We start from the raw sequence: 14,251 nt of genomic DNA, 5'->3' as shown, positions 1-14,251 counted from the left end.
TCTCCCAAAACATACTCAACCCCTGCCAATTTGGATTCAGGCCTAATAAAAATACTAATGATGCTATTATACACATGCTAGAACATATATACACTGCAATAGAGAAAAAAGAAGTCCCACTGGGGATCTTCATTGACTTACGTAAAGCTTTTGATACAGTTGACCATGACTTGCTCCACGTAAAATTGTCACACTATGGTATAAGAGGGCACTCCCTCAACTACCTCAAGTCATACCTCAGCAACAGAAGCCAATATGTGTACGCAAATGGGGCAAACTCTTCTGCACAACCAATTACAGTTGGTGTCCCACAGGGAAGTGTCCTTGGCCCTCTTCTCTTTCTCCTATACATAAATGACCTACCAAATGCTTCGCAATTACTCAAACCCACACTATTTGCTGATGACACAACATACATCTTCTCCCACCCGAGCCCAGTCACGCTAGCCAATACTGTAAATACCGAATTACAGAAAATATCTACCTGGATGAGTACTAACAAACTTACACTAAACATTGACAAAACCTACTTCATTCAGTTTGGTAACAGAGCTACAGATGTCCCTCTTAACATAATGATAAACGGATCACCTATCACAAAGCTAACAGAGGGAAAATTCTTAGGAATCCACCTTGATAATAGACTCAAATTTCATACACATATACAACAAATTTCTAAGAAAATTTCCAAGACTGTAGGCATACTATCGAAGATACGGTACTATGCTCCACAGTCAGCCCTCCTGGCCCTATATCACTCTCTTATTTACCCCTATCTCACCTATGGAATTTGTGCATGGGGCTCAACAACAAGTAACCATCTCAGACCACTAATTACCCAACAAAAGGCTGCAGTTAGAATGATAACAAATTCTCACTACAGGCAGCACACTCCACCAATATTCAATACACTCAACCTACTCACCATACAAAACATCCATACTTATTACTGCACCTATTACATACATAGAACACTCAACTCTGATATTAACCCTCCCCTCAAGCATCTCCTTGCCAACCTCAACAGAACACATGACCGTAACACAAGGCACAGATCACTCTTTGATATTCCTCATGTCCATCTCACGCTATGCAAAAACTCAATGCACATAAAAGGCCCTAAAATCTGGAATTCATTACCTGTAAATATAAAAGAAACACTACCTGTTTATAAATTCAAGTCTCTTCTCAAAGATCACTTACTCACCCAAAACCAAATAAATACTGAATAACTGAACCTTATAAATTGTATATCTTAAATGTTTCTCACAATTATATCACATAAATGTTAAACCTAAAACCCAATCTAACTTTATTATTTTTTAAATACACTACCTAACAGAATACTCCATTCTACTGAATTTACAACAATGCATGCAACCATATGACCTGTCTTTGTAATACTCACTTGTGCTTTATAGTAATCAGTTTACATTAATGTTTTTCACTGATCTCATCATTGCTTAGTTAATCTTAAGTTAATTTTAAGCCAGCCCGTAATGCTATGCATAGTATAAGTGGCTTTGGCATGCTGCTCTTATCTGTATTTTTTTGTACCTCTGTATGTGTGCTCAAATTATAAATAAATAAATAAAAAAAAAACGGCAGGCCGGACTTGAGTCCTGGAGATGGGAAGTACAGTGCCTGCACTCTGAAGGAGGGGTGTAAATGTTGCAGTTTAAAAACTGTAGTGTAAAGCACCCTTTTGGCAAGACAGTGATGGAGTGAATGATGGTGAAAGTTTTTCTTTTTCGGGCCACCCTGCCTTGGTGGGAATCGGCCAGTGTGATAATAAAAAAAAAAAAAAAAAAAATACCGAATGTATCCTTAGATGCGCGCACACTGGCTGGCTTGTAAACATTGGCACACATGGTGCAGTTCAGGCCACACGTGGACACGTCTCGTATGAATCGTATCGAATGTCGGGTTTTCCATCGAATGCTGAGGCGAAATTTTTGCGTTAAAATGCATTGAATGTCGGATTTATCGAATGTCGATGCCATCAAATGTTGGGGGTCCACTGTATATCTCCATTCTATCAAATGAGACCAAAAAAAACGAGAATACAACCATAAAAAGCATTCGAAATCACCGCAAAGGGGTGGCTAATTGCTGAGAAGTGAACTCCATTATTTATGCTTAGATTTCTTTCATTTTTGGTGTACGTTAAGAAGCATCTTTCCATCATACATTGTCCAAGTTTCAATAAGATAGTCCAACAAACAAATGAGATACAATTCCCGAGATCAAGAGCAAGAGCCCCTCACCAGTGCCAAGGAACCTACCTTGAGGTCTGCTTGCTTGTAGAAATTTTACTCACGCATGGAAGCAAAAAATCGACCCATCGACTGCTCGTATTTGGAAAAACTCGCACGTGGACACACTCGCAAGTAGAGGTTCCACTGTATATAATAGAACATTACTAATATACAACATTTTTGCAGTTTTTTGTTGTAAACAATTATTGTAAACAAAATAATGATGAAAATATTAGTACAGTTATTGTGTTGATTACAACGAGTGCGCATATATACTTTATGCATTATATTGGTCTCACAGGCCACAAACATTACTGGAAAAAACTTAGAAAAGAAAAAAGGAACAAAACAGTAAAAAAAAAAAAGTGACTTTACAGAAGTCGCGGATGTTACTGCCACCTGGTCATTGAGGGTCAACTTCACGCCCTCTCTCTTGGAAACTACTGATCAGATTTTTTTTTGTTTTATTACCTATAGAAAAATATTATCTTTAATTCTGTAAGATTTTTTTTGTTTTTTTTCGAAAATTCTTGGTCCCTGGTTGTCACTCTGAGACTTGGCTTCTGGACCCTGAAAGGGTTAACATTGCTATCATTGTTCTTTGATTTCATCATATGTAGCTTAATTTTTATCCTACATGTTTTGTACATTCTAAAACCATCAAACAATGCATTAACTTTTTTTTTTCTCCTAATGTCCGTGTTCATAAAATTCATTCACCAGCAAATCTTAATCTTGCATCGTATACTGTTCTAATGTTCACCTACACAAAAAGAAAGGAATTTGTGTTTTCTCTTATTATCGCATTACAAACTTGCTCTAAATCTAATTCTACTTTATTTAACACGTTGGACGTCTCCCACTGAGATAGGGTGGCCCGAAAAAGAAACGCTTTCACCATCATTCACACTATCACTGCCTTTCCAGAGGTGCACAGATGCATACAATATATTCCTTTTGTCTAGATTGCATATTGTCTTCTCTAAGATTTTAATTTAGTATTGTAAAGTTTTGTACAGTACAGTATTATTTGATCTAAGGAAAAGTGACTTTCTCTTAATTTTATTATGCTTGAACAAGAAGTTTAAATTCTTTTGCTCTTTTACAGGCATTGACCCAGGAGATTATCAAGACAATCCGTGACATCATTGCTCTCAACCCTTTATACCGGGAAAGTGTCCAGCAGATGATACAGCATGGCCAGCGTGTAGTTGATAACCCCATCTATCTGGCAGATCTGGGAGCTTCTCTGACATCAGCTAGTCCTCATGAACTTCAACAGATCCTTGAAGAAACTCAGGTGAGTAGTGTAAAGCAAACACAAGCTGTTTATTCAACAAGACATTACAAGATTATGCAATGTTTGGTGTAAATATTCAGAAAATTTATAGCTTGATTAGGGGGAGGTGTCTACCTGGAAGGTATTACGAGGATCAACACCTCTGTGGCCTGGTCCATGACCAGGCCTCCTGGTGGATCAGGGCCTGATCAACCAGGCTGTTACTGCTGGCTGCACGTAGACCAATGTATGAACCGCAGCCCAGCTGAAATGGCACCAACTTTAAGTATCTGTCTTTGAAGTTACTAAAAGTATTATCCAGAGGGCTGAGGAGCGGTTGTCGAGGTGGTTTGGATATTTAGAGGATGGAGCAAAATTGGATGTCTTGGAGTGTGTATAAATCTGTAGTGGAGAGAAAGCAGGGGGTTGGGGTCACCCTAAAAAAGGTAGTAGGGAGGAGGTAAAGAAGGTTTTGTGTGAGAGGGGTTTGAACATCCAGCAGGTGTGTGTGAGCATGTTAGATAGGAGTGAGTGAAGACAAGTGATTTTTGAGACTAGATGAGCTGTTGAAGTATGAACAGTTTAACATTTATGTGAAGGGATTCAAAAATACTGGTTAGCAAAACTTGAGTCCTGGAGGTGGGGAATCAGGTGCCTGCACTCTGAAGGATGGGTGGGAATATTGCAGTTTAGAGGGGCATCTAAACTGTAATATCTGCACACCTCAGGCAAGACAGTGATAAAGTGAATGATGATGAAAATGTTTCTTTTTTTGGGTCACCCTAATTTGGTGAGGGACAGCCAGTGTGTTAAAAAATAAAAAAACCTGGAAAATGCTCTCCCAAATCCTGGGCTCTTGAAAATTGACCAAATCCAGAGACATTGTTCTAACTAAACTCAGTGAACCTCATATCCAGCTTACTGAAAGAGCCTATATACTAAGTAAGTTCTTCTCTACTATAGGAACAAGTCTAGATAGCAAAATTCCAAGTTCAAGTGGTGAAGTAAATGACTTACTGCAGGTTTTGTAAACTCTATCTAATTTCAGCTAATCCAACTGAGGCCACTTTGATAATAAATTTAGTGAAAAACAAGACAGGAAACTTAGCTAATTTGCCACAACTAATGTACAAAAAAGCAGCTCGTGCTATTGTCGTAGGGGTTCTTAAGGAGATACGAGGGTTGAAGGTAAACACCTTGTTGGATGGTAACACTATATATTGTCAGACTGTGGTAAGGAAGGGATGGGCCCAGCCTGCCGTGCGTGTTACTGCCTGGATGTCTTTATGCCTAGTGAGCGCGAGGCAGCTCGTCTCACTGCCTCAAGCTGTACCCCGTGACGTCATACAGTCACAGGCCTAGGGAGCTTCTATATAAAGCACATGGATGGTACTATGATACTCAACTAATCTATACATACAACACATGTAAAGGAGGTTCACAACTATGCTGACAGCTCGGTCATGTTACGTATGTCGTCTCGACATACACTACTATGCTATAGGCTGAACAGGCAGGTGGTTCTGGGCTGATTCTATACAATAACAAATTCATATATACAGGTCTCCCTCAACATTCACGAGGGTTAGGGGATCAAGAGCCACGCGAATGTTGAAAAACCGTGAATGTTTGGTGCCCCAATATATTGTAGGGAAATATAATACAATACTGCTTCCTTAACTTGTTGAACCATGAACAATCATAAAATACATGAAAACGTCGTAAATTGTACTAAATACATACGTTATGCCTTAACAACATGTATGTTATTAAATACCACTGCCTCCACCACTGCAAGTCCCTACTACCCTCCCTGCGACCCCCCACAACTGGCAGCCAGCCCTCCCACCACTGTGTGGTGAGTGTTTTGTTTATTCATTATTTGCTATTAAACTACTGTATAAATAATGTCAACCCATTTATGACTGCATATTGGAATGGCTATTCAGACAGGTATTGGAAGGTGACATCATGTGTTTACTCTTGAACACAACAAAGAATCAAACATTTGTGCTACTGCTAATAATAATAATAATAATAATAATAATAATAATAATAATAATAATAAAAAATAATAATATAATAATAATAATAATAATAATAATAATAATAATAATAATAATAATAAATACGATAGAATTGAAGAAGGAAATTGTACAAAAATACGAGGGCTGAAGCAGTGGTGGAGGAAGTGGTTGACGCAGCGTCAGTGTGGCTTTGTTTATGCTGGAGTGAGTATTAGTCTCTGTGTTCTTCCAAACATTTCACAATAATTCATTGTATTTGGTGCTTGTAGATTGAGTGTGACTGGAGTGGTTGAGGCAGTGGTAGAGGCAGTGATAGAGGCATTGGGTGAGGCAGTGGTATTTACTAACATATATGTTATAAATAATAATAGTACATGTACATGTTAATATTAATAACATTTATAATAATAATAATAATAATAATAAATGTTATTCATAATGTACTATTATTATTTATAACGTATATGTTAGTAAATATCACTGCCTCTATCACTGCCTCTACCACTGTCTCACCCACTGCCTCTACCACTGCCTCTACCACTGCCTCTACCACTGCCTCAACTGCTGCCTCACCCACTGCCTCTATCACTGCCTCTACCACTGCCTCACCCACTGCCTCACCCACTGCCTCAACTGCTGCCTCACCCACTGCGTCTATAACTGCCTCTACCACTGCCTCAACCACTCCAGTCATACTCAGTCTACAAGCACCAAATACAATGAATTATTGTGAAAAGTTTGGAAGAGCAGGGAGACTAATACTCACTCCAGCATAAACAAAGCCACACTGACGATGCTTCAACCACTTCCTCCACCATTGCTTCAGCCCTCGTATTTTTGTACAATTTCCTTCTTCAATTCTATCGTATTTATTATTATTATTATTATTATTATTATTATTATTATTATTATTATTATTATATTAATATTATTATTATTATTATTATTAGCAGTAGCAGAAATGTTTAATTCTTTGCTGTGTTCAAGAGTAAACACATGATGTCACCTTCCAATACCTGTCTGAATAGCCATTCTAATATGCAGTCATGGATGGGTTGACATTATTTATACTGTAGTTTAATAGCAAATAATGAACAAACAAAACACTCACCACACAGTGGTGGGAGGGCTGGCTGCCAGTTGCAGGGGTCGGAGGGAGGGTAGTAAGGACTCGTGGCGGTAAACTTAAATATGATTTGGCAGCTGGGGATTTGGTGGTTGGGAATTCGCAAATGTGTGAAGCCCGCGAAAGTTGAAAATGTGAATGTTGAGGGAGACCTGTATATAACTTAGAACTAATGGATGGTATCATAATGGATGTTAACATAACGAGTTTTACGTAATGGGTGTTAACGTAATAAGTTTTAATGTAATGAGTTTCATTGTAATGGGTGTTAACGTAATAAGTTTTAACGTAATGCATTACAAACTATAAGAACAAATCATGGTACAATATGGGATGGAATTGATCGATCGATCTGTATTCATGCACTCTACGGATTCTGAGGAAGAATAAATTTATGTATATACAAGGTGAAATTAACAGCAAAGCAAATCTGGTGCACTCAGATCATTACTGTCAAATTCTCAGAATACGGAGGGAACGTGAACACGAAAAAATTTTTTTTTGAAAAAAAAAAAAAATGATCAGTTAATAACAAACAGTTGACAATTTCCTTCATCTCTGACATCTAATTATACAGGCTATGTACATTTAAACCCAATTCTGCGAGGGTGAGGTTTACATATGCAGAATGGTTATCATCTCTGGGAGGATCAAATTCCTCTGCAATGGCTAGCACATGCCTTGACTGAGGGAGATCTGAACGAGTATCTACAAAAGATACTTGTGGGTTTCTCATTACTTGTCAAGTACGCAAGGAGTAACGACATTCAGGTTGAATATCTGACTGAGTATTTGAGGTAGAGGGTACAGAGTCAAGAGGATTTTCAGCATCTGTCACATTAGTCTGGGTAGCAATATCATCAGCATCACATACTAATTTCATATGATCTAAATGCGATTCTTTGTACTTACCAGTACTAATTTCTCTAACCTTATACTTATTGCCAGAGATATGTTCTACAACTCGATAAGGGCCAACAAACTTTTGATCGAGCTTAGGCATTTCCGATGTTTTGTTGAAATTTGTCAGCATTACTCTCGAACCTACTCTAACTTTTGATGGTTACTCTAGTTACTTTAGTTACTCTAGTAAATTCTGCTGTTGATTTATGAAGTGTTTCACGGATTCTTCTAAAAACACTCTGAGCCATGCTTGTACGAGTTGCTACGAAATCATCAGGGTTGTAATTGGGTTTCGGAGTGGGATATAACAACTCATAGGGTAAACGCTTGTCTACACCATACAGTGCATAATGTGGAGTATCGCCTATGGAAGCATTGTAAGCAGAATTTATGGCACATTGAACATCTGGTATAACTTCATCCCAAGTTTCACTATTGGGGTTGATAGTGGCTCTCAAGACATCAAGTACTTTCTTATTGGTTCGTTCAGCTAACCCATTGCTGGTAGGATGATGAGGAACAATGGTGGATTTAGAGATCTTGTACAAGGTACACAAATTTTCAAGAATCTCATTACAGAATTCACCTCCATTATCTGTTACTAAGGACTTAGGGGTGGTATGCCTGCAGATAATGCGTTCTTTAAACGCTTTAGCTACTGTCTCAGCAGTCTTATCTGCAATAGGAACTAACTCACAATATCTGGTGAAATGGTTTACCATAACACACAGATGTTTGTTGCCTTGGAGGGAACATTTAAAATTGGTTAACAAATCAAGGGCAACTCTTTCCCACGGTTCGCTAGTGGTTGGGTACACCTGGATTGGATTAGGACCATTGACATTTCCTTTAAGTTGCATACAAACACTACATTTCTTAACATACTCTGAAATGTCAGTTGCCATACGTGGCCAAAAGTACTTCATTCTGGCTTGTTTCACAGAACGATCCATACCAGGGTGTGCAACACCTGGTGCATCGTGAACTAGCTGTAGAGCTACATTCACTAGTGACTGTGGAATTACTAACTGGTACACTCTTCTACTTGGAGTACCCAACTTGGCTGTTCGATACAGTAATTCTTGGCTCATTACAAAGTCACTGATGGGTGCTGGTGGCTTCACAGTCAGAATAATATCTTCCTGGAGCAGGGTTCGAATCACCAGAACACAAGGGATCGGTTCTTTCTTACTGGAGGAATGAACAAACTTGATGGAGTGGATGACTCTCCCCGGTTGAAAAAAATAACGCTATAACACGCAATATGAGCAAGGGAGAAGGAATCTACTATCTCTCACTGCAAGCACAGGGGAAAAGAAATGAACACGGTCAACAATGCTGATATTCAATCTGAGTCGCACACAGTGATACGAGGTATCAACTATAAACTTCACTTACAAACGTTAACAACATGTGAAAGTTACTCGAGAAATAACTTCTTACATTGCACGAATTACTGTCAACTAGGATGGGATCTCAATCTGGAACACAAGGGACAACAACAACACTCAAGTGAGCACACTAGCCACAGAAACGTCTTTCTGCAACGGCTTGTGGCATCTGCAAGAGATGGCATAACTCGTTGCAAGTAAAGTTCTTCTCAAAGCGTCCCCTGGGAAGGAACGAGTACTTGAACAAGTCGCCATCGCAAGGATAGTAGTCTCAGTACCCAGGGTTGTCTGAGGTTCCTCTGAAACCCAAGGTAACTGTACACTATCATGCATGCACGGTATTGTGGCTGGAGTCCAGACAGGAGTGACAGTATTACTAGTGCCTGACCGCTCGGCTACATTAATAAGTAATGAATGAATCTGTAAGAACTTAATCTGAACTTCACATTTCGCAGCACTTTAACAAATCTCAGATACAAGCTGTGAGAACAGACACATTGCTCAGGGGCTAGGTATTGTCTTTCAGTCAGTAAGGGAATATTGGTACTGTGGACTGATTCATATTGACTTTGACTGGCATGATACACTAAGTGAACATTCAAAAGTGACTGGGACATGTTCTCAGGGAACTTACTCAAGAGCATAAGGCAAAATAAAATTAAAGTGATCGGAAATTGTTAATTTGGCCAATTTAACACAAAGTTCAAAATATTCCAATTTCAAAATAGGGTCCAGAATAAACAATGTAGGTATTCCTGGAACTAAACTAACATTTCCTCTGTTCATTAGTTACGTTTTGAGGCTTTACAAATAAATTCCATTTTGATTTTTTATTCACATAATGAATTTTTATTCACACCAAAAAATAGAAGATTTACTGTTATGCAATACTGTAATAATTGTATAAATATCATCACCATATTTGTGAATGCATATTAGACCCACCAGCTGGCGTGTATTAGACGTGTGAGGTCGTTTGTTTACTCTTGGACATCGGCAAAAATTTAACATTTCTGCTACTTTGAGCTCAGTTTCAAGCCATTTCCAGTGCTAAAATCAATCAAAATCATCTCTATTTCTGTAATATGTCTTCCATTCTATCAAATGAGACCAAGAAATCGCAAATACAACTATGAAAAACATACGAAAAAACACTGCAAAGTCGCTGTTTTAATCGAAAAATAATGATTTCAGTTTTTTCTCTCATTATATACAGCGTGCTGCAGGATCTGTTTTATGTGGTGCACACATACCACATAGATGTACAGTGTATTCTCTCATATCTAGGCCCAAATGTACCACTCACAGTTTATCAGAGTGAGCTGAGCTCATGACGTAGATCTACGGTTTGGACCCTGAACGTAAAGCCGTAGATCTACGGGACGGACCCTCAAAGGGTTAAGTGCCAACTTTGCAGCCTAATATCTCGGTAAGTACTGACCCTAATTTTTTATTGTACAGTGGACCCTCAGCTAATGATGGCATCAGCTAACGTTAATCCCTTGACTGTCGCAACTCCCAATCCTCAGGTGTCTCTCATGGTGTCGCAAAATTTAAAAAAAAAAAAAAAAGAAATTTTTTCTTATGAAATGATAGAGAATCTTTTCCCGATTGTAATGACACCAAAAAAACGAAATTTGATGGGAAACTGACGGAATTATGCTCTTGCGAAGTTAGCGACCTCGGCGCTGTTTACAAATCGGCGATTTCGCCCACTTTGAGCCCTATTTTAGGCTAATTCCGTTGTTCCAGTCGCCCAAACTCATAGCTATTTCTTTAGAACTCCATTTTTTCTATCGATTGAGTACAAGAAACTGCCCATTTACCGATTTCAACTACCTAATAATGTGGTCAGAAATTTGCAATTTGGCCAATTTCATGAAAACTAAAAAATATGACAATTTCAAAATAAGATCCAGAATGAACAATGCAGACATTCCTGGCTCTAAAATAACATTTTCTTTGTTCATCAGTCACGTCTCCAGGCCACTCTGATATTACTCTTGCTTTCTATTTTGAATTTTTATTCAAGCAAAAAATAGAAGACTTACTATTATGCAGACTACTGCAATACTGTAATAATTGTATAAATAACATCAACCCATTCATGACTGCATATTAGAATGGCTAGTTGGACATTTATTGGACAATGGCATCATTTGTTTACTTTTGAACATTGCCAAAAATCAAACATTTCCCCTACTTTGAGCTCCATTTCTAGGTTCTTTTTATAGTAAAATCAATCAAAATAACCTCTATTTCTATAATATGTTTTCCATTCTATCAAATGAGTCCAAGAAAACGAGAATACAACCATAAATACTATACGAAAATAGACCACAAAGTCGGCATTTTAATTAAAAAAAAACGGTCGTTTTTTTTTTTCTCATTATGCACTGCGTGCTCCAGGATTTTTTTTATATGGTGCACACTGACCACACAGACCAATTCTCTCACATGTGGGCCTACCAGCTTTCTCCTGCTTGATTTGAAGCCGCTAGAATTTATGAGTATATATACGTCAAACACGGTACCTCGTAAGACGTATATATGCGGCCACGACAGTCAAAGGGTTAAATCCAGCTAACGATACATTTTAACGCAAAAATTTTGCCTCAGCTAACGCTACAAAACTCACCCAATGCGATTCGTTCGAGACGCGTCCACTTGTGGCCTGAGAGCACCTCAGTTGTCCTGTGGGTGCCAGTGTTTACAAGCCAGCCAGTGTGGTCGCATCCACGTATACAATCAGAACATTTCATATTATCACAACGTTTTTAGTGATTGTACCTGCAAAATAAGTCACCAGGGGCCCCAAGAAAGCTTCTAGTGCCAGCCCTGTGATAAAAAGGGTGAGAATTAGTATGGAAATTAAGAAAGCTTTTGAAGGGTTTGGGGCTAACCCTGAGATACCTATGCCAGTTGTGGAATCCATTGTGCCTACTTCAAAGATAAAGGAAATATGTGCAAAGTGGGTTGAACTGCAAGCCTTTATGGATGAAAATCACCCTAGCACAGCTATTGCAAGCCATGCTGGTGACTATTACAATGACAATGTTGTGGCCCATTTTAGGCAAATCTTAAAGAAATGGGAGGTACAGACCTCTATAGACAGATTTGTTGTGCGACAGAGGTCCAGTGACTCTCAAGCTGGTCCTAGTGGCATTAAAAGAAGAAGGGAAGTAACCCCGGAAAAGGACTTGATACCTCAAGTCCTAATGGAAGGGGATTCTCCTTCTAAACATTAACAACTTCCACACTCCCCCCTCCTCCCACCCCATCAATCATCACCAGATCTTCAATAAAGGTAAGTGTCAGTTTGTGTGTATTAAAATTAATATTTCATGTGGTAAATTTTTTTTTTCCATACTTTGGGGTGTCTTGCATGGGTTAATTTGATTTCCATTATTTCTTATGGGGAAAATTAATTCAGCTAACGATAATTTCAGCTAACGATAAGCTTTCAGGAACGGATTAATATCGTTAGCTGAGGGCCCACTGTAATCCTATAACAATTAGAAAAATTTTCTCTTTATTTCAATGAAAAAAAAACTATTTTTTTATTTTTCAAAATATTTGGGACACTGGGCGAGAGAACGTACATATACAGTAGGGCCCCACTTATACGGCAGGTTAGGTTCCAGGCTATCGCTGTGAAGCGGAAATCGCCGTAAAGTGGAACACCCTTTTTTCCACTTATAAATGAATACAAATACTAGATAACAAGTTTACACTAACATATACATGTATTAAGTTAGCAATAGAATTTTTATTATTATTATTATCACACTGGCCGATTCCCACCAAGGCAGGGTGGCCCGAAAAAGAAAAACTTTCACCATCATTCACTCCATCACTGTCTTGCCAGAAGGGTGCTTTACACTACAGTTTTTAAACTGCAACATTAACACCCCTCCTTCAGAGTGCAGGCACTGTACTTCCCATCTCCAGGACTCAAGTCCGGCCTGCCGGTTTCCCTGAATCCCTTCATAAATGTTACTTTGCTCACACTCCAACAGCATGTCAAGTATTAAAAACCATTTGTCTCCATTCACTCCTATCAAACACGCTCACGCATGCCTGCTGGAAGTCCAAACCCCTCGCACACAAAACCTCCTTTACCCCCTCCCTCCAACCTTTCCTAGGCCGACCCCTACCCCGCCTTCCTTCCACTACAGACTGATACACTCTTGAAGTCATTCTGTTTCGCTCCATTCTCTCTACATGTCCGAACCACCTCAACAACCCTTCCTCAGCCCTCTGGACAACAGTTTTGGTAATCCCGCACCTCCTCCTAACTTCCAAACTACGAATTCTCTGCATTATATTCACACCACACATTGCCCTCAGACATGACATCTCCACTGCCTCCAGCCTTCTCCTCACTGCAACATTCATCACCCATGCTTCACACCCATATAAGAGCGTTGGTAAAACTATACTCTCATACATTCCCCTCTTTGCCTCCAAGGACAAAGTTCTTTGTCTCCACAGACTCCTAAGTGCACCACTCACTCTTTTTCCCTCATCAATTCTATGATTCACCTCATCTTTCATAGACCCATCTGCTGACACGTCCACTCCCAAATATCTGAATACGTTCACCTCCTCCATACTCTCTCCCTCCAATCTGATATTCAATCTTTCATCACCTAATCTTTTTGTTATCCTCATAACCTTACTCTTTCCTGTATTCACCTTTAATTTTCTTCTTTTGCACACCCTACCAAATTCATCCACCAATCTCTGCAACTTCTCTTCAGAATCTCCCAAGAGCACAGTGTCATCAGCAAAGAGCAGCTGTGACAACTCCCACTTTGTGTGTGATTCTTTATCTTTTAACTCCACGCCTCTTGCCAAGACCCTCGCATTTACTTCTCTTACAACCCCATCTATAAATATATTAAACAACCATGGTGACATCACACATCCTTGTCTAAGGCTTACTTTTACTGGGAAAAAATTTCCCACTTTCCTACATACTCTAACTTGAGCCTCACTATCCTCGTAAAAACTATTCACTGCTTTCAGTAACCTACCTCCTACACCATACACTTGCAACATCTGCCACATTGCCCCCCTATCCACCCTGTCATACGCCTTTTCCAAATCCATAAATGCCACAAAGACCTCTTTAGCCTTATCTAAATACTGTTCACTTATATGTTTCACTGTAAACACCTGGTCCACACACCCCCTACCTTTCCTAAAGCCTCCTTGTTCATCTGCTATCCTATTTTCTGTCTTACTCTTAATTCTTTCAATTA

The 14,251-nt window shown here is 39.0% G+C and overlaps 1 protein-coding gene across 2 annotated transcripts in view; it reads left to right on the top strand.

The window, feature by feature from the left end:
- LOC128698915 (lon protease homolog, mitochondrial) overlaps window positions 1-14,251 on the top strand; it is a 261,625-nt gene that overhangs the window by 66,352 nt on the left and 181,022 nt on the right. For both annotated transcript variants that reach the window (XM_070096772.1, XM_070096773.1), the window contains exon 8: window positions 3,367-3,558. In XM_070096772.1, the coding sequence (XP_069952873.1) occupies window positions 3,367-3,558 (192 nt within the window). The remainder of the gene's footprint in view (window positions 1-3,366; window positions 3,559-14,251) is intronic.

Source organism: Cherax quadricarinatus, chromosome 55 (assembly GCF_038502225.1).
Source record: "Cherax quadricarinatus isolate ZL_2023a chromosome 55, ASM3850222v1, whole genome shotgun sequence".
NCBI classification, from domain to species: Eukaryota; Metazoa; Arthropoda; class Malacostraca; order Decapoda; family Parastacidae; genus Cherax; species Cherax quadricarinatus.
The sequence above is the reverse complement of the archived record's forward strand: the minus strand, read 5'-3'. Positions and strand labels throughout refer to the sequence as shown.